At 39.2% G+C, this 27,827-nt stretch overlaps 1 protein-coding gene across 1 annotated transcript in view; it reads right to left on the bottom strand.

Annotated features, from left to right (window-relative positions):
- Positions 1-9,948: 9,948 nt before the first annotated feature.
- Positions 9,949-27,827, bottom strand: part of LOC140614614 (uncharacterized) — a 30,538-nt gene continuing 12,659 nt past the window's right edge. The window contains exon 6 of the mRNA XM_072793692.1: positions 9,949-13,369. Coding sequence (XP_072649793.1) covers positions 13,203-13,369 — 167 coding nt within the window. The 3' untranslated portion in view covers positions 9,949-13,202. The remainder of the gene's footprint in view (positions 13,370-27,827) is intronic.

The raw sequence follows: 27,827 nt of genomic DNA on the forward strand, positions 1-27,827 counted from the left end.
TAAAGAAATCATTACTGCCAGTGTGGTTTTTATGCTATAAAAAACAAAGCCAACTATTAACTAAAAAGTGAATTCAAGAGAAAGAGCAATGAAATGAGAAACCACTGAAAAGAAATGTCAAGGGATCCCTGGGTGGTGCAGCGGTTTGGCGCCTGCCTTTGGCCCAGGGCGTGATCCTGGAGACCCGGGATCAAATCCCACGTCAGGCTCCCGGTGCATGGAGCCTGCTTCTCCCTCTGTCTATGTCTCTGCCTCTCTCTCTCTCTCTCTCTCTCTCTCTCTGTGACTATCATAAATAAAAAAATAAATTAATTTTTAAAAAAAGGAAACTGAATTTAAAACAATGATGAGGTGACAATTCATCCTACTATGAAAAGTACAAGTGAGAAAAATCCACAGTTAGCATAATAATGAGGAAACAGGCATTCGAACACTGCTTATAGCACTGCAAATTAAGAAAATCTTCCTAAAGAGCAACATGGGAATATATCTGTTACTCCCACTTTGGGGTAAAAAAAAATATTTTTTTTTAACTTTTTTTTTTTTTTTTTTTTTTTTTACGTTTTTAAAAATTTATTCATGAGAGAGAGAGAGCTAGTGAGAGTAGGAACAGGGGGGAGGACAGAGGGTCAGAGGGAGAAGCAGACTCCTTGCTGAGGAGGGAGCCTATATGGGATGCAGGGCTCCATCCCAGGGCCCTGGAATCATGACCTGAGCAGAAGGCAGACATTTAATTTAACCAACTGAGCCACCCAGGTGCCCGTTAAAAACTATTTTTTAAATATGCACTATTTATTATTGTGAAAAACTGGATATAAGTCAAATGTTCCAAATAGAGGGAATAAGTCATTATGAAAACATTGATATACTAATATGGAAGAATATTGAATTGCTAATAAAAATAATAAATCTATGAACAATGGAAAACAAAAAAACAGAATTTTAGAAAAAACTGAATTAATGGAAAAGAAAAAACAGAAATTAAAAGGCTATGAAAACAACTTAAGACTATGTAAACATTATGTCTATACAATAAAGATTTTTTTAACAGATTTTATTTATTTATTCATGAGAGACACACACAGAGAGAGAGAGAGGCAGAGACACAGGCAGAGGGAGAAGCAGGCTCCACGCAGGGAGCCCGACATGGGACTCGATCCCAGGACCCCAGGATCATGCCCTGAGCCGAAGGCAGACACTCAACCACTGAGCCACCCAGGTGCCCCACAATAAAGATTTTTTTAAGAAGCAGGAAGAATCTCATAAATGGTGAATATTTTATGATAAAAGCATTCTTTGTACTTTTTGTTGATCTGTTTAGAAATTTTTTTGCTGGATCAACATAAAGTCATAAAATATGCCGTTTTTGATGAATTTTTCCAGATAATCAACTATGAAATTTGACAGGTGATAGATATAGCTCACAATTCTCTATCCTAACTCCAACCCATTCCCATTCCAGAACTCCTCGGAATATCTGAAATCTAAAGCAGAAACTCATCATTTAGTCATTGTAGTGGATTCTGTGGTAGCCTGCCTCCCTAGACCTCCCATTCAAGAGTGAGGAACTCATCCCCACTGCCCCCCAACCCCTCGCTGCAGGGGAGTTGGCTGACAACTCTCAGAAGAGCATCTCTTCAAGAATTGCCCTCCCTCAACTGAAGATAGCTGCCTTATCCAATGTTGTGCCCCCTCCTTGAGGGCAGCCACTTCTATTGTCTGGCCAATGATGGGGGAGGGGGAAGCATAATAAAGACCAGACTCCCTTGTCTCAAAGAAGCACACCTCTGATGGGTCATCTGGGCCCAGAGCTCCCTATGGGAACCTTTGTTGGAACTGCATCACTGTTTACCTCTCCCTCTGTCCAACTTGCCACCAAGAGATACCAAGCCTGAGGCCCAATACAGCACCATTTTTCTGGGAGAACAACCAGCCATTTGATGACAAGCTGACTACACCGGAAGGGGCAGTGACTCATTTTGGCGGAAATGGATATGTATTTGGGGCATAGGTTTGCCTTTCCTGCCCTCAGTCCTCAGCCTGTGGCACCATCTGAGGGCATGCAGAGTGTTTGATCCACCAACATGGAATCCTATGTAATATTTTTATTGGATCGAGGAACCCATTTCATTTCACAACAGAGTAGCTGCAACAGTGGCCCATGACCATGGGATCCACTCTTCCTACTTTTCACACCATGCTACACAGAAGCTGTCAGCCTGACAGTGACGAAATGGCCTTTTGAAGGTGCAACTGAGCTACCACTCTGAAGGTGAAACCTTTCAAGAATGGAGTGACATCTTCCGAGATGTTGATGCAAATCAATAATTATCATATGAGCCTATGTTCTCAGTAGGCATAATACATGGTTCTGGAATCGAAGGGGAGGAAGTAGGAGTGGCTTTGAGCCCTGCTTATCATCCCTCACAGTGACCCACTTGTGGTATATATGCTTCTTGTCCCAGTACCTCTAAACTCTGTGGGTTTAGAGGTCCTGATGATTGACTAAGAAACACTTTGCCAATTGTGATGGTAAATGGAGCTGAGAGTGAAGGAAACAAAAATGGGTTATAGAGTAGGGAGTTAAATATCAGTTGCAACCTTCAGGCCAGGAGCAGTATGGGGGTACTGGTAACTGTAGTTTACCCTACTAACCTTCTTCTTGTAAGTTTCCCCAGCAAAAGAGACCACCTGGGGTACCCCAGGAGTTCTCAGACCTTATTATACAAACTGAGTGAATCCAGTGCAAAAGGTTTGCTGTAATGGATGCTATGGTGTACCACTTAGATCCTCCTTTCTGGATCAAGGCAATCATTCCCTCAGCTACTAGGAATACTGGCTGCTGATGGCTCTCAGATGAGTGTCTCTTCTGATATTGTCCTCACCCAGAGAGTCACTTTGCCCACATCTCCTGACTGATTCATACCCAGATATAAATGCTCAGCCCACTTCACTCCAAGGCAGGACAGAGTTCCCTATAGGACTGGCTGAGAGGCCTTCATGGTGACTACACTGCCATTCAATCCCTCCTTCACCCAGTCCTATTTCCTTCACTCCTCTACTGATGTTGAATCCCTGGGTGCTCACTAGTAGACTTCCTGCATGCAAATCTCCAACTCAGAGTTTCCGGGGGACTCAGTATGCAACATTTATATCAGTTTAAAAAAAAATAGAAAAATACCATCTAACACACAGGCTTTGTGTGGCTATCATATATAGAGACATTAAGAATCCCTGGATGATCTACATTTGGAAAGCCATTGAGCTTACCAACAACACTGACTCTATTTCTTCTCCTTTTAGAGACTTTGTTTTCTTGGACTCTGTTGCAGGTGTCAAATACTAGAAACATCCAGGAAGCCTTCTGGTTCAGCTTCTGTCTCATGGTCATTTCTTTCCTTCTTCAGCTCTTTGGTTGTGCCAGGCTCTGAGCTTTTCTATCCCATCTTTCCAGAAAGCTACTAGTACCACTAGCTGTCTCCCTCCACTTGTCTCCCTCCACCCACAGTCAAATAAGTTCCAGATGCTGAGGGAGTTGTGGGAAGTGTCACCAGGAGGAGGGGAGCTTAAATTCCTTTGGTTACCAATCACCATCTTGTTTCTGTTTCTTTCATTTGCCCCCATTGACTTTCTTTCATGATCAGAGAGTTAAGTCATTTCCTTACTCCACTGCTTCTTCAAGTTCCTCTGCCCTCTGGGATTTCAACACCCTTTTATAGTAAATCTCTGCATTACACTTTTAAATTTTATTATTATTATCATTACATTATTATACTTTAAAATTTTTGAATGACAAAGCTATAAATGAGAACTAAAAAAAAAAAGAAAAGAAAAAAAAAAGAGAACTAAGCTCTTTCCTTCCTTCTAACTTTCCTTCCTTCCTTCCATAAATTTCTTGTGTATCAACTCTGAGTCATCTCTTAAGTGAAGCTGGACTATACCTACCCTTACTTAAGGTTATTAAATGTGATATTAGGGACACAATCATTCCTTCTTGCAAATTCCCTAGGGGCCAAAGTTGGCAGCAGATTGCTGGTCTGGCTGAGTCTTGCAGCACATCCCACTGGAACAACAACCCAGGGCGCGTGCCCTTGGATGGAGAGCATATTAACAGCATTCTCTTTGTGTAGGAAGGCCTCCAAGTTTTGTAAAGGCCCACTATATTTAGCGTAGTAAAGTGAAATATCCCTGACCAGTAGATTTCTATCAACTAGCCAGTCTTCAAAGGGCAACGGGACCAGGAGGCTGGAAACCACAACCCAGCCCCCTCTGCAGTGGCTCCTTTAAGACATCAAGAGCTCTTGGGCACTTCTAAATCAAGAGCCACATAAAATTGGACCTTCTCCATCCTCACATTGTTGTTGACCTTAGTTCTCAAGCCTGGACACACTTAATCTTTCTACAACCTCCAGATTTCTGACCTCAGAATTCATTCTCCCATATATAGCCTTGCCTCTCCCTCAGGGCAGAGTTTGGGGTCAGCTGAGGGAACTACTGCTCCTCTTTAGCACATTATCTCAAAGTACAGTCTTTTCAACCGGAGAAATATGTAGAGGAGGTAGACAAAGACTGTGACTTTTTAATAAAGTTTTTGTTTATTTATTCATGAGAGACACTGAGAGGCAGAGACTTGGGCAGGAGAAGGAGGCTCCCCACAGGAAGCCTGATACGGGACTGGATCAATCCCTGGACCTCAGGATCATGCCCTGAGCCAAAGGCAGACTCTCAACCACTGAGCCACCCAAGCGCCCTCCACTGCGACTTTTTAAATATGATTACTCCTCCAGTTTCAAAACACTTCTTGTTTCTTGCTCATCTTTTGTGCTTGACCATAGGCATCATTTCTCTGACTTTAACTTCCAACTTTTATTTTGCTCCTAAATCAGGACTCAGGCTCCCTCACACTGGGACAAATTAAAGAAGGCTGAAAGAAGTAAGATAAATTGAACCAAAGAACCCTGGAATACTCTGAAATTGGAAGCATCAGGTGCCCCTGAAGATGGGAATGTGGGGTAGAAAGAAAAGATTACCTAAACGTCTTTACAATGACCAGTTAAGTATCTAGTTCTTCTTCCCAACAGCACAGCCAAGTGACTACCTTTCCACCATCCTAGAAGAGGCCAGGCAGTTTATTCTTTTGAGAGCCTGGGTCAAAGGCTCTAGGCTGGCACACCAGGCACAGTGGAAGACTGGGGTGGGGGTGGTTAAATGAAAATCTCTAGAAAGAATGATGAATTCCCCTCACCCCACTCTCCAGCCCCTTTCCCCTGATAAGCTCCCAGAAAGCTAGAAACTAGGTTAACAAATTCCCATGCAAAAAAAATTTTCTGACTGACAGCCTAGCCTAAGAGAAAAGATCTTCACATGATGATATTTGGAGGTCCCTCCCCACAAAAAAGGAATGGGAAACTACTATGAAAGCTCAACAGCGAACATGATCTGCCCATTCACAGGAGGAAGTTTTGCTCTTTAATATGAACAGACAGGCATTCATGAGAAGTCATTAATGTGAAATAAAAACAAAAAGAGTATCAGAGGGAGACAACAATAGAGGAAATAAAAGGAAACCTCAAACACTATAATTAATGCCCTTAGAGAAGTGAGAGAAAATACTGCATCCACAGAGCAAGGATAAGATGTCATTTAAAAACAAAGCAGGGCGGGCAGCCCAGGTGGCTCAGTGGTTTAGCACAGTCTTTGGCCCAGGGCATGATCTTGGGGACCCCTGATCGAGTCCCACGTCTGGCTCCCTACTTGGAGCCTGCTTCTCCCTCTGCCTGTGTCTCTGCCTCTCTCTCTCACTTTGTGTCTCTCATGAATAAATAAATAAAATCTTTTTTTTAAAAATAAATAAATAAAAACAAAGCAAAACAAAACCAGGACTGGAGGGAAAGGACAGTCAGAGAATAGGATAGAACTTTAAATAATAACAATGGTAGAAATTTAAAAATTCAGTACAAGAGTTAGAAGACAAAGTTAAGAAAATCTCCCAAGAAAAAAGTATAGGAAAGATATGAAGAATATTACATTAGTTCAAGTGAACCAACAACTGAATCAAGAGTTCTAGAAAGAATAAGCAGAGAAAATGAAGGGAAGGGGATGACGAAAATAAGACTATACGTTAAAAAAAAAAAAAAGAATATATGTAATAATTTCTCAAAACTGAAGGAAATGTGTTTTCAGGTTGAAAGAGCCCATTGTGTTGAATTCATTCCACACAGTGGATGAAAAGAGACCCTGTTCCAAAATGTATCAACATGAAATTTCAGAACATTAGGAAGAAAGGGAAGATCTCAAACCTTCCAGAGAGGAGGAAAAAAAAAAAAACCATGGAAGATGTTAGTGGTTCAACAACAAGGTAGAAAGCTAAACAGCAAGGAAGCAATGCCTTTAAAATTTCGAGTGAAAATAATTTTCAACCTGTAATCCTATACCCAGACTCTCATTCAAGAGTACTGCTAAAACAGAGGCATTTTCAGACATGCAAGTTCTCAAAAAAATTTACCTTTCATGAATTTTTTCTCAGGAAGCTATTGCAAGATGAGCTCCACCAAACCAAGTACATAAAACCAAAAGGTAAATATGAGATCTTGCAAACAAGGAATCCAACAAAAGAGAAGAAATTCCTAAAGTGATGTAAAAGGGAAATCTTGGGATGACAGTTGGACAGCTGACCTAGAGAGCAATAGGGTCAGACCTATGCTGGATGATGGAAAGTTCCAGAAGATATATTTGGGAGGAGGAAACAAAAAAAACCATAAAATTGATGAAGTGAAAGATATATAATTCTGTTAGAGGGCTTGGGTGGAAATTAGTAATTGCTGTATGTAACTGAAGCTTAAAAAAGACAACTAGTAATCTAAGGGAAAACAAAATTATTGTATAAGGTACAAAGTGAACAGCTCACCTATGAACAGTATTTCCATAGGCATAATAATGCAAACACTGAAAATGAGTTTAACCAAAATTGTGATATAATCATAATGGGAGGATGGTTGTAGGTGAAGGGTGTGTATTATAGATAGTGGTATAAGAAAACAAAATCCTACTCTCTGTAATAGGAACTCAGGAGATAATATTTAAACTGAAAAGTCAAGGGGGAAAAACAGAATAAGCACTACAAGAAATAGCTAAAAGGTATGAGTATAGTTGGCTCTGTAGAGCATAGGTGAGGAGGAGTGAGCAAAGGGACTGCCATTTTGTTTTGCTGCTGTTATTAAAAGCTTTGTATTTGATCTTTTTATACTACATGCTTGTATATTTTGATTTTTAAAAAGACTAAGGAAAAAGAGTGAGGAAATACAAACAGAAAATTAGAGTAGAAAAAAACAGATGAAGTCAGAAGTAATATTAGATCTAGTACACATCATTGCTAAAGATAGGCTGAAAATTTGGTTCTGGGCTTTTTAGCAGACAGCACAAAGTGGGAAATATAATCATTTATACAGTTTCACCATGTCCAAGAGATAAAAAACAAACTACTTACTCAGGAGCAATACATCTATTCCTGGTACTGAGATCTGAGACACACTTTTCCTATCTGTCCGCCTAAAGGGGTTATCATGTGACATAGTGAACCACATCCTCATCAACTTGCCTCCAATAAATGCAACAATAATTTTCATTGAGCTATTTCTTATGATGCTTCTTGACATAGGTTAATGACAAAATGCCAGTGCAGACTCCAGTAAACACAATTCTGTGAAGAGATAAAAATCTGTTCACTTCAGAGAGGTAGTGAAACATAGTGGCTCGTGTGTGGACCTGAGTTCCAAATCTGTCTCTTAAGAAAGTTACTTAACTACTCTGCACTCAGTTCTCTCTACTATAAAATAGGTCTAAATATGATTATTTTGTAGGATTCTGTAAGGATTAAATAAGTTTATGCTTATGAAACTCTTAAAGCAATGCCTGGCATGTTATAAGCCCTCAAAGAAAAAGATAGTTTTTATTCAAAGAAATGTTTTTTTTAAAAATGCATCGAGTGAGGATCCCTGGGTGGCTCAGCGGTTTGGCGCCTGCCTTTGGCCCAGGGTGCAATCCTGTAGTCCCGGGATCGAGTCCCGTGTCGGGCTCCCGGCATGGAGCCTGCCTCTCCCTCTGCCTATGACTCTGCCTCTCTCTCTCTTTCTATGTATATCATAAATAAATAAAATCTTTTTTAAAAAATGCATCGAGTGTGATAAGACTATACTAAGCAAAACACCATGATATTGGTGAAGGGATAGATATGCTGGTTAATGGAATAGTATACAGAAATAGATCCCCACAAGTAGAGCCAACTGATTTTTGACAAATGCGCAAAACATTCAATAGAGGAAATAGTCAAAAAAATGAACTTTAATGTAAACTTCACACCTTATACAAAAATTAACTCAAAAATGGATCATAGATTTAAATGTAATATGTCAAACTCTAAAACTTTAGATAAAAACAAAGGAGAAAATCTGCAGAACCTAAGGCGAGATGAAGATTTCTTAGATACTCAAAGCATACTCAGTTAGAGAAAATGTGATAAATTGGACTTCACCAAACTTAAAAATGTTTGCTCTGCCCTATTAAGAGCAAACCTGTTAGGGCACTTGGGTGGCAGAGTAGGTTAAACAATCGAATGAATCTTGGTTTCTCAGGATCATGAGATCAGGACTCACCTCAGACTTTGTGCTCAATGCAGAGTCTGCTTGGAGTTTCTTTCTCCCTCTTTGTCTGCACCTCCTCACACTCCCCCCCACACCACAATCTCACTCTCTCAAATAAATAAATAAATAAATAAATCTTTAAACGGAATAAAAGAGCAAACCTCTTAAAAAGACCCTGTTAAGAGGATGAAAAGACATGACACAGACTGGGAGAAAGTAGTTACAAACCAAAACGAGTTGCAGAAGGTAGTACAAATCAAACATCTGTAAAGGACCATAAAGAACTCTCAAAAAATCAACAGTAAGAAAACAATCCACTTGGAAAATGGGCAAAAGAAATATAAAGACATTTCTGGAAAGACGACATACAGTGGCAAGTAAAAATATATTCAACATCATTAGCCATTAGGGAAATGCAAATTAAAACCATGATGAGATTTCACTATACATCTCTAAGAATGGCTAAAATAAACTATAGTAACAAAACCAAATGCTGGCAGGGAAATCGCTCTATCACATATGGCTGGTTGTAATGTATAGTATGGCAATATCTTAAAAAAACTGAACATACTTAAGGCATTACCCAGCAATCAATGCTCACACACAGCTATGCACGCACACACACATGCGCACATACACAAGTGCATATAAAACTGTGAAATCTGAATCTGAATAAAGTTTATTGAGTGCATCAAGGTCAATTTCCTGGACTTGATATTACATTGTTGTATAAGATGGTGCCACTGGGGGAAACTGGGGGAAGAATATACTGTGCTGGCAATTTCCTGTTAATCTATTATTATTTCAAACTAAAGTTAAAAAGGAAAAATAAATGCTATGAAAAGTGTTAGGTAAATCTTATCAATATGGGAATTAAAGTTATCTTCATTTAGCAAGCTCTTAATATATAAAAGGTTAATTTAAATATTTGAAGGGTTAGTCGAAATTGTAAAAATTCATCTAAGAATAGTGCTTCTATCAAAATACAGTGAAGGGAGAGGTGTGTGAGGAAGGGTGTATGGAGGCAGGGTGTTTCTGTAGGTACTCAGTTTCAAGAAGGCAAGTAGCATATTTCCAAGAGTCCACACAAAGTGACACTTCTTACCATAGCCCTGTGTCTGGCCCTCGGTTTTTCAGCTCAAAAAAACTGATTTTCTTGCAGAATGAGCATGGGTTCCCCATTAACTGAGCTCATAAGACAGATGTGCTGTGAGTGTCGATCTCAACCACACTCAGATGTACCAGAAAAGCCAAATTTCTCTCTTCTTTTTTTTTAATTTTTAATTTTTATTTATTCATTTGACAAAGCGAGAGGGTACAAGCATGGGCAGTGGCAGGCAGAGGGAGAGGCAGAAGCAGACTCCCCACTGAGCAGGGAGCCTGATGAGGGACTCAATCCCAGGACCCTGACATCATGATCTGAGCTGAAGGCAAACACTTAACCGACTGAGCCACCCAGGTGCCCCTCTCTCTGTTCTTTAAATCAATTTACTTTGATTTAAAGTAGGAACCCCCTTCCTATGAGCTGGAGGAAATTCAATCTAAGTAATTCTTTGTAAAGGCATCGCTGGTCTGGTGACTGCACAGATACTCACTACTGTTGTCTGAAGGGTACTCCCCAAAATGCTGTGGCTTTTTTTTTTTATAGATTGTATTTATTTGTTCATCAGAGATGTAGAGAGTGAGAGAGAGGCAGAGACATAGGCAGAGGGAGAAGCAGGCTCCTCGAGGGGAGCCCGATGTGGGACTCATCCCGGTACTTCGGGACCATGCCCTGAGCTGAGGGTAGATGCTCAACTACTGAGCCACCCAGGCACCCCTGACTGTGGCTTTTGTGATACTTGAGACTCTGCAGTCTTCAGTGCCTAGACAGCAGCGTCTCTGAGTACTCCATGCAGCTTTTTCCCTGAGGTTTTGCACCTTCTCAGGCTCTGAAATCTCCCCCTCTCTTGCCTCAGAGAAGCTCCTAGAGAATCCTCTAATTTCTCTAATATCCTTTCTCTCCCAGTCCTCCAGGATATCCCACATCATCTGATCAATCAGTTTAGCTTTTCCAGAAGGTGGGAAAAATCCTAACTTGAAGCTGCTTTTATTTTTGGTCCTGCAAAAATACCCATGGTAATTACAAAGCCTCACTACTTTCTGAAACGTGGGGGAAAATATAGGGAGAACAAAATGAAATTAATGTTTTAACAAATCATTCCGCCAAAACTACATCGAACCGGAAATGCCATTTAATTGCTTTGCAAGAAGCAATGAATATCACAGCAACAGGTCACATCCACGTGGCTAGCCCATTCTGTTCTCTTTAACACAAATATTCAAGATTTTAATTAGACCGTTGCTTAATGACCCTAAAATCAGAATCAGGGAAATTAGAACAACTCAACATTTAAAGGGGTCAGGCTGAATGAATGAATGAATGAATGAATAAATAAGTGGGTCAGACAGTTGCAGTCTGATACATCAATCCATGGTAGGGATACTCACATCATGCTAAGGGAGTTGGAAACACTGGAAGTTCGTTGGCTATAGTCCCCTGGGTCCATGTTCACTTTGAGAATGTCCTTGCCAATGGAGTTGCAATATTCAGAGGCATTTGGCCAGTACTCTCTCTCCCAGGAGAGCACTTGGATGAACACCACCACCATTTGTCCTAGAGACTGTCCTTTTTCTATGCTTCCACAACTGACCACCTCTTTCATCAAATAACAGGCCAGTCCTGCTGACCTAGGATTCATGTCTCTTTGGGATGATTTTGCATAGATCTGTTCCAATCAGTTGCACAGGGACTTTAAATTGAACTCTCAAAGAGCCATAAAATTTCTTTGTTCTTGAGTTACTCTTTCTGTACTTGCCACATGCTGATAATGGTATATATAAAACTAATCATATTAGAAGATTTTCAGTGTGGGGTTCTTTTTTTTTTAAGGTTTTATTTATTCATGAGAGACAGAGAGAGAGAGAGACAGAGAGGGAGAGAGAGAGGCCGAGACACAGGCAAAGGCAGAAGCAGGCTCCATGCAGGGAGCCTGATGTGGAACTCCATCCTGGGACTCTGGGATCACGCCCTGAACCGAAGGCAGATGCTCAACCGCTGAGCCACCCAGGGGTCCCTCAAAGTGGGATTCTAAATACATAAACATTTGAAATAATTATCTTTAAAAGTTTTAAAAAATAATTATACTTTTAAAAATTCAATCATTTTAACCACTGAAGAATAATTGTTAGTATGCATGATGATGGGTGAAATCTGCTGGATACAAATGATAAAACAATAATGACACTGAAGTCAGATTTTCAAGTGTTGAGTGCATACGGTTAAGTATTGACTGTTAATGTTCCTAGGTATTTATGTTTTAGTGGGTAACAATATCTTTTTGGATTATTGTATGTATGCTGTGTTGAGATATCTAAAACCTCAGATATATCAATAATCTAGTATGGGACAAGCAAGTCCATGACATTTCCTCCCCCTCTTTGCAGAGAAACAATGGATGTTCTAATGAAAGTATTGTAGTCTGAATTTGAAAGTGCTTAAAAGCAAACTTTGTGGTAATTCTTCACCTATATTCTCTGTGTGTATATTAAGAATTATTACCCTATTTTCTACTTTATAGAAGAATAAGAAAATATAATTAATAGTAATAGCAACAATAATATAGAGTTCAAGGTCATTTTTCCTATAAAAAGTTTAAGTTATATCACCCATGGCAGCAAGAATAAAATTCAGACTAAGCTTGCTCTCTCAAACTGTTTAGTTACCTTGTGTTCTCTAGTAACTTCTGCTTGCTTTTTATTTCTCTTTTCAATCTTATTTTTCTTCACTAATTTTCTGAAAATGGCACAGAGTACTCATCATTACTAATGAGATCTTCCCAATTTTAATCATTTCATTATGTCCAATAAAGCAAGAAAAAAACACCAGCCAACCGACCTCATGAATGATTTTGTAATAACTTTATCAAGATAGATAGATATGCCATTAACATATTAGGGTTTCTGAGTAATTCCAGTATAATTTTAGGCTTCCAAAGGCAGTATATGAGAAAATGAAGTTTTTTTAAAGTTCAGTTCAACTGGTTTGGGGGTAAAATAGCATAATGTTTCTATCAAGTTGTGCTGTTTTATTTTGATTTGATTCCTTGACTATTTATGAAACACATGAATGTTTATGAAATACATGAATATATTTACTTTGAGCTTTGCTTTCCTCCAACTCATGCATAATGACCCTTTTTTATTTATGTGAACCTGAAATAATAATAATAAGCTAGTTGTGTTCAGCTCTGTCCTTTGAGATGAAGAGATGCAGTCATAGCCGCAGAGGGAAGTCATATGGTCTCCATTGCCCTCGGCATGATTACAAGTAATGACTGTGCTCAGAATCTTGTTCAGATGATCATTTCACCTAAGATACACTTTTGTCAAATACAGAACACCAGGCATTAGGGTAAGATGAGGCTTAGAAGAGTTAACATGTTTTGTTTTGCTAAGACAAGAATAGATCCGGTTCCATGTATTACTCTTGTCTACTGGCTCCATCCTATTGCAATTGGAGCATCAGAACAGAGACTCTCCTCTTGTCCTCTGGCTCTGGCCAGAGCTCCAGTCTTGAGCACACGCTGTGACACTCACTTGGCCAGGAGGGGCGAAGGGCACAGGGAGAGCTGCCGACTGTTGCCACGTTGTATGAGGTGACAAGAATATCTCTTCAGGTTTAATTTTCACTGCAGGAAATTTTAAGATCAGATTACTGCACATAATGGGGCTCACTCTAAGAGGCTAGATTTAGAAGCCTTCTAGCCCACTTACCAAAATGCTTATGGTTCCCATTTAACCGCGGATGAAACAATAATAAATAGTGAGCAAAGGAAGTTAATTCACATCCGGAGGATTGTACTAAGTCAAACAACAAAAGTTATGCAGATCCCAGGCAATGAGGTTCATATTAAAATTCACAGCGACCCACAGGCACATTTCATCAAAAGCCTTAAGAGAGAGGTTGTAATGTATCTTTTTCATCAATGACTCTATCATGAGTCCAGCTGAAAAACAAATAGTAATCATGAACATCAGGGTTGCTTTATTTTAATCAGTGTTTTTCTTTTAAGCAGCATAGCAGATCTAGGGACCTATCAGATAGTGTCCACAGAAGAGTATCAAAACATTATTTCCTATAAAGAAATGTATCATTTTATAGCAAGTATCTTCTAAAGAAATCTTTTTAATTGATCTTTAATCAATTAGGCTGAGTGTGAGGGAAAGCAGGTCAAAATAAAGTTATTATGCAGTCTTAATATTTTTATTTTATTTATTTATTTTTTGTCTTAATATTTTTAAACTTTGTTTTATATTTGGGAATTTTTAATTTATGTGTGGTTTATAATAGATCTATGTGATATGTATACCCAGTGGCATACTGGTAAGTCAACCCTTCAAATAGGTAAAGTCTTGATTTACAGCCTTTGACAATTTCTACGCTCTAAATACTCCCACTGTGGTCAGTTTCAAGCTACCGACGTGATGCCACTGAATGTGAAGCTGGGAAGAGATGTGCATATGTGGCTCTAGTGAGTCAGTACAAACAAGCTCTAACTCCCTGCTGTATCTACACATAGGAGTGAGTGTACATGTAAATATACAGACATATATAAAGATATGGGTGCACACATGGGTATGTATACAACACACACACACAAGAAAGCTATGGAATAGAGAGCAAGACCGAAGCCAGTGTTACTTGGAAATCCCACCCTCACACATCTCTAGTTATGTGACTTTGGGCAAATCACTTAACTTTTCTGTTCCTCTGTTTCCTCTTTTGCATTATGAACCTAATAGTAATTGTACCACTTAAAAGGTATGCTATGAAGATTAAATAAATTAACATATGTAAACTATTAACAACAGTAAAACGTAAGTGCTATATAAGTATCAGCTATTACTATTGCTGTTGCTATTAATATTACCTCTATTTAACTCTGTGTGTGCATATATGTGTGTACACACGTGTAATTTGTCAGGATCTTGCCCACCTGAAGTAGCTGCCACCATCCTGCATCTCCTTCTCCACTTCCCAGCCTCTGTGCCATCTCTCCCCTCCTCTAATTTGCAGGTTTAGGTTAGCCTTATAGGGATTAAACTCTGTCCCAACTGGAATCAGCAAATCTTTAGACTTGAGGAAGGGGCTGTTCCGTTACGGGGCATTAAGTATGTTGTCATGTCTTTGTGTCCTCTCCATCAGTCCTGGAGAGGTCCAGTAAGTGGAGCATTGCCCTCGGTGTTTAGCTACCTTCCTTCATCCCCCAGAGCCTTTGAGCTCATCTGACTGCCTCTCTTTCTATTGCTTTCTGACTGGTATCTTTTCCTAATCCTTGCTTTAAGTGTGTACCTGGATCTCTGGACCTCAACTCCTGGGTTTTGACCTCATGACCTTACTTTGGTGTGAAACCCCAACTGATGATCTTGTTTTCAACCTTCCCTATTTCTTATCTGTTTTTACTGCAATTCCAATTCTCTTGATCTGGGATTTCTATAACTATAATGGTCACTCAGCCTGGGTTTTCCAGATAGTGTCAATTTTAAATATTCTGTCCTGTTGACTCTAGTGCTTTGTTATTACCAAGTACATTGCCTAGAGAATTTTTGATGACAGAAAGAACTACAAAACCCCATACTCAAAATGTCTTTTTTTTTTTAATTAAGAAAAATCGTGGTTTGTCTAACCTTTTAATTTCCAATACTGAAGTGACCACTATTTTTTAAATTATTTATTTGTTTATTCATGAGAGACACACAGAGAGAAAAAGAGAGAGAGAGGCAGAGACATAGGCAGAGGGAGAAGTAGGCTCTTTGCAGGGAGCCCAGTGTGGGATTCGATCCCGGACTCCGGAATCACACCCTGAGCCGAAGACAGACGCTTACCTAACTGCTGAGCCACCTAGGCGTCCCTAGTCTTTTTTTTTTTTTTTAAGATTTTATTTATTTGAGAAAGAGAGAGAGAGAGAAAGAGAGCGAGCATGCATGAGTGTGAAGGAGGGGCAAAGCAGAGGAAGAAGCAGGCTTCCCACTGAGCAGAGAGCCCAAGATAGGGCTTGATCCCAGGACCCTGGGATCATGACTTGAGCCGAAGGCAGACATTTAATCAACTGGGCCACCTAGGGACCCTAAGAAGTGACCACTAGTCTTAATGGCCAATCACAAACCATGGTCCAGGTCCTACTACTCTATCGGACAGTAACATTTTGCATGATGTAAATGATTTGGAAAGAAGGCACAGTTAGTTCACAGGAGGACCCAAAATCTTTCTTGCCCCAGATTTCAAATAATGGCAGAAATGTCACATATTCTGTTCTCAGTTTTTTTTTTTTAAGATTTTATTTATTTATTCATGAGAGACAGAGACAGAGGCAGAGACACAGGCAGAAGGAGAAGCAGACTCCCTGCAGGGAGCTCAATGTGGGACTCGATCCTGGAACTCTGGGATCAAGCCCTGAGCCAAAGGCAGATGCTCAACCGCTGAGCCACCCAGGCATCCCTCTGTTCTCATTTTAAAAATTATTTACTCTGTTTGTGTGTACATATTGCAATCATCTGATATTTGTTGCCTGAATGTAATGGAGGCAAACAACTTGACTGTTTTCCTCCATTCCACCTCTTAGTGACCACATGTGTATTAGCAGCTGTCTCTAATGCTGGCATGCCTTGGTAAACTCCTCTGTAAATCAAAAAGTGGCTAAATTTCTGTGAAATCTAAAATCAGTGGTTGGAGCTTGGTTACCCCACCATTTCCCACTGATTCAAACTCTTGACGACAGCTTTCCTGCCTTGCCAGGCATTCAAAGGCAAATTCTTGAAAATATTCCCTCTAAGAAAACTGCAAAATTCACACTTCCACTGAAGCTGTAAATAACAATTATTTCTCAAAATCTATGTCTTCTACTGAAAGGGAGAAGAAGCATTGTAACATCATTTGGTGATGGTGGTATGGTAGTGGGGCTGGGATGTGTAGGTCATAGGGGAAGGTCATAGCCAAAAGTCCTTTTTTCTTTAGAAACTCCCATGCCAGCAAATCTTGGGTCCCTCTCTTTTTAGAAATGACTCACTCTAGCAGTTTAAATAGAACTCCTTCTTTTCTACTTATTGCCCTATATTAAAAGAGAAAAAAGAGTAGGGTTAGATGGGGTACTGAGTTGTCAGGAAGCACAGATTTTAAAACAGCTTTCTTACCTATTTTCTTGATGAATCCCTCAGGGGTCTATAGATGGACTTGAGGGTATCAGTGAATTTGGAAGGGAAACAAATTATATCATTGCTAATTGAAAGTTAGTATTTCATTCAGTACCTCCCCAACCTCAGCCCTGTCTGTTACTGCTTCCCATTTGTAAGCCTGAATGTGCTATGTAGTCCTTCAATTATTACTATAGATAAGAAACCAGAGCGTTAGTAGTACTTATGCCTTTTCACTAATAGAACCAGACATTTTCTTATTGCTTTTATGTTTGTTGCTGATATCTCAAAATATCACAACCATTCATCACTACTTCAAAATTATGGTAGTTTACAGATTTGCTGCTATATCTTATAATGTGTTAATAAAGAAGCACATATATTACAGATCACATATTTGTTTTTTAGTATTCTGATAACTACATTTCAGTAGAATTGGTTTCCTTTGGATTTTCATGTATTCTATTTTTAAAAAACATCTTCATTGAGATATAATTCATATAACATAAAATTTACCCATTTAAAATGTACAATTCAATAGCTTTACTGTAGTCATACAACTGTGCAACCATTATTATAATCTAAGTTTAGAACTTTTTATCACCACAAGACAAAACCCATACTCATTAGCAATCATTCTCCATTCTCCTACCCCGTAGCCCCCAGCCCCAACCAACCACTAATCTATTTTCTGGCTTTATAAATTTGCCTATTCCAGACCTTTCATATAAATGGAATCATACAATATGTGGTCTTTTGAGATTGGCTTCTTTCACTTAATGTCATGTTTTTAAGGTTCATCTGAGTTGTATCACATATCAGGACTTCAGTTCTTTCTACTGTCAAAAAATATTCCCTTGCAATGGATGGACCATGTCTTGTTTATTTGTACTGATGGAGATTTAGGTTGTTCCAACTTTTTAGCTATTCTGAATAATGCTGCTCTTAGCATTTATGTACAAATGTTTGTGTAGATGGATGTTTTAATTTATAATTGGTTTATACCTAGAATTGTTGGGTCATATGGTAATTTCATGTTTAACCTTTTGAAGAATTACCAGACTGTTTTCCAAAGTGGTTGTACTATTTTATACCAGCAGTGTTTGTGAGTTCTAATTTCTCAATATCTTTCCTATCTCTTGTTGTTGTGTAGCTTCATATAAAGTGGTATCTCATTGCGGTTTTGATTTGCATTTCCTAATGACTAATAATGCTTAGCATTTTTTCATGTGGCTATCGTGGTGTCTAATGGGGTGTTTCTCGATCAAATGGGCCCCCCCCAAATGTGGGAAAACAATAGAACAGTGAAAGGATTACCCTGAGGCAGAACAAAGGAGACAGAAGTTTATTGAACATACCACAGAGAAGTGGTAGGCAGGACAGGAGAGGAGAGGAGAAGCTGTCTGCAATGAAGCAGTAGGTGGGGGCTGTTTTTAAAGGAGGGAAGTGAGGAGGTATGGGGACACCCAGAATTCTCTCTTTTTTGGTTAACTGTGCCTGGTCATAAGTAACCCACTGGTTAGTTAAGGCCTATGGATATCCCGACGTGGGTTGCCTAATGGCCCTTTACTACATTCCATGGTTCAAGCCTGTTTACCTGAAAGCAGGCTCCACACTTATGGGCCATTTGTATTTCTTCTTTGAAGAAATATCTATTCAAATCCCTTGCCCATTCTTGAATTGGATCATTTGCCTTTCATTATTGAGCTATAAGAGTTCTTTATATATTCTGGATACAAGTCCCCTATCATATGTATAATTTGGAAATATTTTCTCTCATTCTGTGGGTTGCCTTTTCACTGACTTGATGGTATTATTTGCAGCACAGAATTTTTAAATTTTGAAGTAGTACCATTTACCTTTTCTCTTTGTTCCTTGTGCTTTTGATGTCATATCTAAGAAACCACTGCCTAGGTAACGATTGTACAACTCCATGAATATGGCAATAACTATTGAATTATACATTTCAAATGAGTGAATTATAGAATATGTGACTTAATCTAAGTGAGATACCTTTAAAAAATAGCAAAAGAAAAGAAGACATAGACTGAGAAAAATCTAGACCTTCATGTCACTGGTCATCTCTGTACATAACCCAATAAATCTTCTTTATTGTTTAAAAATAAATAAGTGGGGCACCTGGCTGGCTTGGTTGGGAGAGCATTTGACTCTTCTTGATCTCTAAGGTTGTGAGTTTAAGCTCCATGGAGGATGTAGAGATTATTTAAAAAAATTTTTTTTGGGTGGGGGCAGCCCCGGTGGCTTAGCGGTTTAGCGCCGCCTTCCGCCCAGGGCGTGATCCTGGAGCCCTGGGATCGAGTCTCACGTCAGGCTCCCTGCATGGAGCCTGCTCTTCTCCCTCTGTTTCTCTCTCTCTCTCTCTTTCTCTCTCTCTTCTCTCTCCCTCTCTGTGTGTCTCTAATAAATAAATAAAAACTCTTAAAAAATTTTTTTTTAAATCAATAAATCAGATCCTAAAGTTAGACCATGATAATGGTTGCACAACTCTGTAAATATACTAAAACTGTATATACTTTAAAAACGGATGAATTTTATGGTATATAGATTATATACCATATTATATAGATTATATAGCTGTTTTAAAAAAGAAGAAATCATTCCCTAGTCTACAGTCATACTCATGTTTATTCATGTTTTCTTCTAAGAATTGTATTGTTTTAGTACTACATTTAGGTTTTTGATCCATTTTGAGTTAATTTTTGTTTATGGTGTAAGGAAGGAGTCTGACTCCACATACTTCATTTTATGTTCTTAAAAAAAAAAAAACAACACAGACTTTATTTATTTATTTATTTATTTATTTATTTATTTATTTATTTTAGAGGGAGAGAACGAGAGCATGAGCAGAGAGAAGGGAAGGAGTGAGAGGGAGAATTACAAGCAGACTCCCCACTGAGCATGGAGCCTGACCCAGGGCTCTATCTCATGACCTGAGGTCACTACCAGAACAAAATCAAGAGTTGGGTATTCAACCAACTGAGCCTCCCAGGTGCCCTTCATTTTATGCTCTTAAGAACATTATTTTGAGAGGGAGTCCATAGGCTTCACCAGACTAACAAAGTGATTCATGGTACAGAAAAAATAAGGAATCTTCCTATTAGAAATTGAATAATATTCTTACTTCTCTGGGCCTCAATTCCCTCTCTTGGAAAATTCATGGCTGGGATTAAATTGGGAAGCCCCTTCCAGTTCTGTGCCTTTTATTGTGCATACATTATGGGTAAAGATCAATGATTCTTTTTTTAAGAAAGTACCAGTTGTTGGGGTGCCTGTGTGGCTCAGTCAGTTAAGCATCTGCCTTCAGCTCTGGTTGTGTGATCTCTGGGTCCTGGTATTGAGCCCTGTGTCCATCTGGCTCCCTGCTCTGTGGGAAGCCTGCTTCTCCCTCTCCTCTGCCCTTCCCTCCTACACGCGCATGTGCTCTCTCTCTCAAATAAAATTTTTAAGAAAAAAAAAATACCAGTTGCTTCCAAGTATTTTTTTGTAAAGGAAGCCATGCTTTGGCAATCATGAGAGGGCTCAGCCAGAGCTTTATGAAGTGTTTTAAGGGGTAGAGGTGACACAATAGGGGAAGGAAATGTTTTCTATTGAAAAGCAGTCAATTGCCTTCAACAAGTCGCCAACAAACTGGGAAAAGATTTTTTTCCCTCTGGTTTCAGCTGAATGCCAGCTTTTGGAAGGTAAATAGAGCAGGCTAGATGAAAGGGTAATAGACACCCCCAAATGAGGGAGGGCATTGTTTGCACAAAGTTAGCAGGAGGAGAGATGCCAAGCATGCAACTGAGCCACTGACACTAAAGTCATCAAAGAGGAAGAAAAATCAGGAAAATACATCCAATCTTTACTTTTATAATGATGAAGGTAATTTTATAATTGTTGCTCCATATTATTTACTTTTTCTTAAATTTTAAACATGGTATAGAAGGTGTTACATATTACTTGGGTCTCTTTCAAAATTAATCAAATGAATGCGAAAAAAATCATTTGCATTTTCAAAGGCTTTCACATTGAATTCTATAAGCTATTGGATCATTGTCTATATGACCAATAATTTTCCCTGGAATCTATTTCTATACAATGGAACTACTGATAATAATAATTACAAAAAAGAGGCAACCCATTTAAAAAAAGTTCCATTACATATGGAGTTTAAAAAAGACTATGGGGGGAGGGGTCCTGGGTGGCTCAGCTGTTTAAACTTCTGCCTACAGCTCAGGTCATGATCCCAGGGTCCTGGGATCAAGCCCCGCGTCGGGCTCCTGCTTTGCAAGGAGCCTGCTTTAACCTCTCCCTCTGCCTGCCACTCCTTCGGCTTGTGTTTCCTCTGTCAAATAAATAAATAAAATCTTCATTTTTTAAATTTTATTTATTTATTCATGAGAGACACAGAGAAAGACATAGGCAGAGGGAGAAGTAGGCTCCATGCAGGAAACCTGATGTGGGACTCGATCCTGGGACTCCAGGATCATGCCCTGGGCCAAAGGCAGGCGCCAAAACCACTGAGCCATCCAGGGATCCCAATAAATAAAATCTTAAAAAAAAAAAAAAGACAATGGGGATATTTGCAGAAGGGCTAGCATATTCTTCTGAGGCTTGTAAATGACGCTGATGCATAGGCAATGCTAACTTGTCTCATATTTTTGCAAATTCTGCATGTCATCCATTGACATCCTTTTAAATTGACAATATCCTGTATCAAGGACGGGGAGAAAATCCTTAGAGCCTCCAAAGGCAGGACTTGCACTTTTCCTCCTCTCCCCAGCCCTTTTTCCTTGGACTTTTCCCCTTTTCCAAGAAGTACCAACAGTGTGGGGAAGAGGAAGAGTGCAGGCAGAGAGGCAGCAGGGTCAGGGCCTGAAGCCCCGCCAGCTAGTCAAAGGTCAGCGCGGAAGGGACTGTCTGTGAGAGGACAAGGAAGCTGAACTTCTTGTGAGCCAGCTGAACTGGACGGGGGCCAATCTATCTCCTTCCTGGGCCTGCCTGGAGCTCTCCAAGGCTCCCTGCCGCCCTGCGTCAAAACAAAAATACTCTGTAGAAATAGGGTCTACTTTCACCTTTTTAAGGTGAGCAGACTGAGCCAGGTTGCAGCAGGGGTTCAAGGGACAGAGGACAGAAAGGACCAAACTGCTATTTGCTCTGTCAGGAACTTGCAGGCTTATTTGGAAAGACTGAAACTAAATAAAGACTTCTTATGAGCATAGGACTAGAGTTGTGAAATTTGGTCAAAGGGTTTTATGCAAGGACGCCTACATACATACATACATACATACATACATACATATATACATAGATACTCTCATGGTGATAGGGAAAAGTAAAGAAAAATGCAATCATTTAGTTAGGAAAGAAAGCTATTGTTTTTCATAAATTCATAACATTTCTAGGCCAGCTATTTTCTTTGTATACTGGAACACGGGAATTATACTCCCAAGTTTTTGCCCCTCTCCTCAAAATGAAAGGGAAGTCAAATTCTTTTCACAGAAGTAAAAAGCACTTCAAAGAAAAAGAGCATGAAACCAATATTAGATGACTTCTTATAAAACCATCTTCCACTTTAATTTGTTTTTTTCTTCAGGTTTTCTAAGAAGGAAAATTGATGTCTACCTAGATTTGTTAGTTCCCTTTTTTGCTTTCACAAATTTTTTTTTTCAAACATTTACTTCCGGGGGGAGAGGGGGAGTACTATTTTATCATTCTGTGAAAATCCGATTATAATGCATCAGGTATCAGTTGTTAGTAAGGTAACACGTGTAAAACTGAAAAAGACATTTATGTCCGAAATAATGGGCCTTTTGCTCTTTATGCGTGTAGGTGATCTCAGCCTATATTCTGGAAATGTGTTTTGAACTGTAAGTGATAACCGAGCTCTCCTGAGGACATGATATTTTCTAAATGCCTGCCTGGTTTACTTTTTCATGGAAGGAATAATCCTGAGGCCTGGGTCCAACAGGGAAGAATGTTACCAAATGTGGCCTGAGACAACAGGGCTGGATGGAGAGTCCCAATTTTCCTCATCCTGTTTGCAAGGAGACCAGGTCATGGCACTGAAGACAACCTTGTGTATTTGTGGGCCAGGCAAATGCAGAGAAGTAAGTGGTGAAGCTGAGATCAGGTGAGTGAAGACCTGAACACAGTGAGGTGGGTGGAGAAGGTCAAGGGTAGTGTTTCAGTTCTGAAGCCACGAATGGGAAGTGGTGCCAGAGCACCTCTTTTACGTCAGCTGTTGAGAGAGGTTCTATTGCTTGGAGTAGACACCCACCACTCCAGGCTAACCACTGAAAATCAATAGGTACACAAGACATATTTGTATTCACTCTTTTAAATCCTTCCGTTTCATCTCAGGGCTGTCATAGTTTTTTATCCTTTCATTCTTCCTTCCATGGGTTCCTGTTTTTAAACTCCATTCTCTACGGTTCTAGGTTCCTTTGAATAAAACCTTTTTGGTTTTGTTTTAAGAGCTTTGTGAAGGCGAGCAATTTTGCCTTTTTTCCCCCTTTGTTCATGTAGTCTAGCCTGGAAACCAGGACTTTATGTTGGCCTAGATTTCCCAGGTCTCTAATCAACTCTGCATAAAGTGAAATAGCTTGCCAATGGGCATAATAATAATAATAATAATAATAATAATAATAAAATAATAGTGAGTACAGAACTAAGAAATGAGATTCAAAAATAAGAAGGAAAGTGATAGAGTCATAGGCTTTCTTGCAAAAATACCCACTCTGGCCAACTTAGAAGCACCCTTACCAATCAGTTAATACCATCTCTCCATGTGGAGAAAAGCAAAACCATTGGGAAATACTGCCTTCAAGTGTAAAGTTTGCTTTGTGTATTACCTTCTGGTTAAATTCCCATATATAAACAAACCTTTGAAAACCCATGATGAAAACAATGGCTGCCACTAGTAAGATTTCCAAGGGTCCTTTGAAAACATAGAGTAGATTTGTTTTTCTGGCACAACTACTTCAGAGAAGTTCACGCATGGTCATTTTATATCTCCCATATTTGCATTCTTGTTTGCTAAACGTAAGTCTTGTCAACGGGTTATTTTAAAAGTACTTTTTAAAGTTACCCACACCCTGAACAGCAGAACTGCTGTGTGTATACAAATGCTCTGGAAAGGCACAAGTCAGGTATTGGGTGTAGGCACAGGACAAACCGCATGGTCTGCCTTGGCAGCCGTGTCCTCACCTGCAAGCTGCCCACACACACTCCCTTCCAAACGGTGCCCTTCTGATGCCAATTGGCTGACTGAGCTACTCTGGGAGGAAGGCCTATGGGAGGGGAAGGGGGAGAAGGTGATGTGGATAAATATTTTATAAACTAAACTTTAAGCTTAAAATTTGATATATTCTTTCAAACAATTCACACCGTAAGTCCCATCCCTTAAAAACCTTGGACACTGAAGAGTTAAAAGGGTATGGAAGCTGGTGTAGCCTGGGGCTGTCATCCAAGGCCAGCAGAAAAGGCAGCAGGAAGGGTTTGGTTCTGGCTAGGCTACAGACAGGCCATCTGGATGCAGGGAAGGCCTAGAATGCCAGAAGCAGCTTTTCTTTTTGGTGTTAGGCTTCATTAAGTTCAGCCTGGGGAGAGTCTTTTTGGTTTAAGACCCAAACTGAGAGTCTTCTTTGAGTAGGGATTTGATATTTTGAATTTTATGTAGCAAACACCCATTACATATAGTCTTTGGTAACGAAAGTCACAAAAACATTGTACATGAGTAAGCATATTTTTAAAGAATGTAGACCAGACTCCTAGATTTATAAATACACAGAAACGATGTGTAGTCTTTAAACAATTTTGCTAGGAATAGATAAATCTGAATAGGTTGTCTGAAGAAAAATTGTTTTTTTATAGTCTCCCAGTCTGTGACTCCCATAAAGACTTATTTTATTGTTTTTCCTATAGTTCACCTGAAAAAGCAGCTTTACCCCACTGGAATTGCTTTTAGGTCTTTAAAATTACTTCCTTTCTTCATTTTTGTTTTGTATTTAATTATATTACGTTTGGCATAAAGCTGGCATGGGCCAGTTACAATTCCTTTCACAGGAAATTTTCTTTAGTAAAATTGAAAACAGAAAAAAAATGCTGCAGGGAAATTATAGCAACTTCCTACTCTATATCACTCATGAACATACACTCTTTTTGGAAACCACCCTCTTTAATTTAAAAGATATGATCTATTTTTCCCTAGCTATAGTAGTCAGCTTTAGATTTGTATGTGTTATTCTTAACAATTAAAGGAAAAGGTGAATGTAAATTCACTTGGACAAAACAAAACAGGAAAGAGAATATTATCCTTAAGAGAATTCTTACCTTAAGGAAGAGAAAATGCACGTATCTTTCTGGGCCGGAAGGGGGGTGGGTGCACTTTTTTTCTCTCCAAGGCATTAATTGCCACCTAGCAGTGGAGAAGGGAATTGCACACTAACTTTGGACTTCAATTCTAGAAAACATGGGTTTTTGTTTTTGTTTTAAGACTTTATTGATTAGAAAGAGAGAGAAGCGGGGGGGAGGGCAGAGGAACAAGCAGACTCCCTGGCTTAATCCCAGGACCTTGAGATCATGATCTGAGCCACCCAGGGACCCCTAAAAAACATTGGTTTTAAAGGGCAAGTTACTTTTTTTTTTTTTTTAAGATTTTATTTATTTGCGAGAGAGAGAGAAAGCATGAATGAAAGAAAGAGAGAGAACATGAGCAGAGGAAGAGGCAGAGGGAGAAGCAGACTTCCCACTGAGCAGGGAGCCCGATACAGGGCTCGATTCCAGGGCCCTGGGATCACAACCTGAGTTGAAGGCAGGTGCTTAACCAATGGAGCCATCCAGGTGAAGGCCATGTTACTTTTATGACCAATATATTTTTTTTTCATGACCAATATTTAAAGAATTATTTGCCTACTGGTAGATTAGGGATTGAATTTTTTTGTCTCTTGTCATGAAGGAAGAAAAATAAATATAACAAATGAAAAACTTTGGCTTATTTATAAGAATGCTCTTTCCATCATAAAATGTCTTGCTGGGATGCTTAGGTGATTCAGTGGTTAAGCGTCTGCCTTCCAGCCCAGGGGGTGATCCTAGAGTCCCAGGATAGAGTCCCACGTCGGGCTCCCTGCATGGAGCCTGCTTCTCCCTCTGCCTGTGTCTCTGCCTCTCTCTCTGTGTGTCTCTCGTGAATAAATAAATAAATAATCTTAAAAAAAAAAAACAAATAAAATGTCTTGCTTTTTTGTTTCTCAATGGTTACCCTTGCCACCTCAGCAATAGGCCAAAGGAAAAGAAATGCTGAAGTCACCCTGACACTAAAAAATGCTGGCTTTGGCTTATTAAAGGAAGAAATGTCTGTTTTTAATACAGAAAGTGGTTTCCCAAATAATCTCAGGGTGGATTTCTATAAAAACAAGATCAAAATGGATTTTATTTTGCTAGGACAATAAGGGGTCATTTATTTTGAAAATCATAAGATATCGTCCTATAAAGGATGAAATAATTTCCAGACCAAATGATTATTCAAAACTGTTTAAGAAGGACATCCTTATTTCAAACTTTACAAACCACGTGTTTACTTTTATAAAAGTCAGCCATACTGAATGCCAAAGTTTTAAAGGAGTCTCTTATTGTGTTTCATAGATCTTGGCAGCTAAATAAAAATAACTTATTTCTCCAAAGAAGACCTACAGATGGCCAACAGACATATGAAAAGATGCTCAATATCACTCATCATCAGGGAAATGCAAATCAAAACCACAAAGAGATTATCACCTCACACTTGTCAGAAAGGCTAAAATCAAAAACACAAGAAATAACAACTGTTGGTGAGGATGTGGAAAAAAAAGGAAACTTGTACACTGCTGGTGGGAATGCAAACTGGTGCAGCCACTGTAGAAGACAGTTTGGAAGTTCCTCAAAACATTAAATACAGAACTACCCTATAATACAGCAAAAAATTGCAGTACTGGGTATTTATCCAAAAAATACAAAAACATGAATTCAAAGGGATACATTCACTCCTATGTTTATTGCTGTATTATTTACAATAGCCAAACCATGGAAACCCAGTTCCATTGGACCCAAGTGTCCATTGACTGATGAATGAATGAAGATGTGGTATAGATATACAGTGGAATATTACTCAACCATCAAAAAGAATGAGATATTACCATTTGCAACAATGTGAATGGAGCTAAAGAGTATAATACTAAGCAAAATAAGTCAGTCAGTAAAAGATAAATATATATAATTTCACTCATAAGTAGAATTTAAAAAACAAATGAGCAAAGAGACAAACTTAGACTTTTAAAAAGATTTTATTTATTTGAGAGAGTGAGCAAGCGAGAGAGAGAGAATGAGTGAGAGAGGGGCAGAGGGAGAGGGAGAAGCAGACTCCTCATTGAGCAGGGAGCCCAACTAGAGGCTCAATCTGAGGACCCCAGGATCATGACCTGAGCCAAAGGCAGACACTTAACTGACTGAGTCACCCAGGTACCCCTAGACTCTTTTTTTTTTTAAATAACTAAGCCTTATACCCAACATTGTACTTGAACTCACAACCCCAAGATCAAGAGTTGCATGTTCTACCAACTGAGCCAGCCAACCAAGAAATAGACTCTTAACTATAGAGAACAAACTGATGGTTACCAAAGGGCAGGGGAGTAGGGGAGCTGGGTAAATTAGGTGATAGGGATTAAAGAGTAGATCTCTTGTGGTGAAAAATAAGTTACACTTTTAGCCAGGAACTTTATTTCAGCTTGTTACCTTTTGAAGTCCTCCTAAATTTTTAATTTTGCTTGAATCTCTTTTGAAAATGTTTATTTTATTTATTTATTTTTTAAGATTTTATTCATTTATTCATAGAGACATACAGAGAGAGAGAGAGGCAGAGACACTGGCAGAGGGAGAAGGAGGCTCCATGCAGGGTGCCTGACATGGGACTCGATCCTG

The sequence above is a fragment of the Canis lupus genome, chromosome 23, assembly GCF_048164855.1.
Source record: "Canis lupus baileyi chromosome 23, mCanLup2.hap1, whole genome shotgun sequence".
Lineage (NCBI taxonomy): Eukaryota > Metazoa > Chordata > Mammalia > Carnivora > Canidae > Canis > Canis lupus.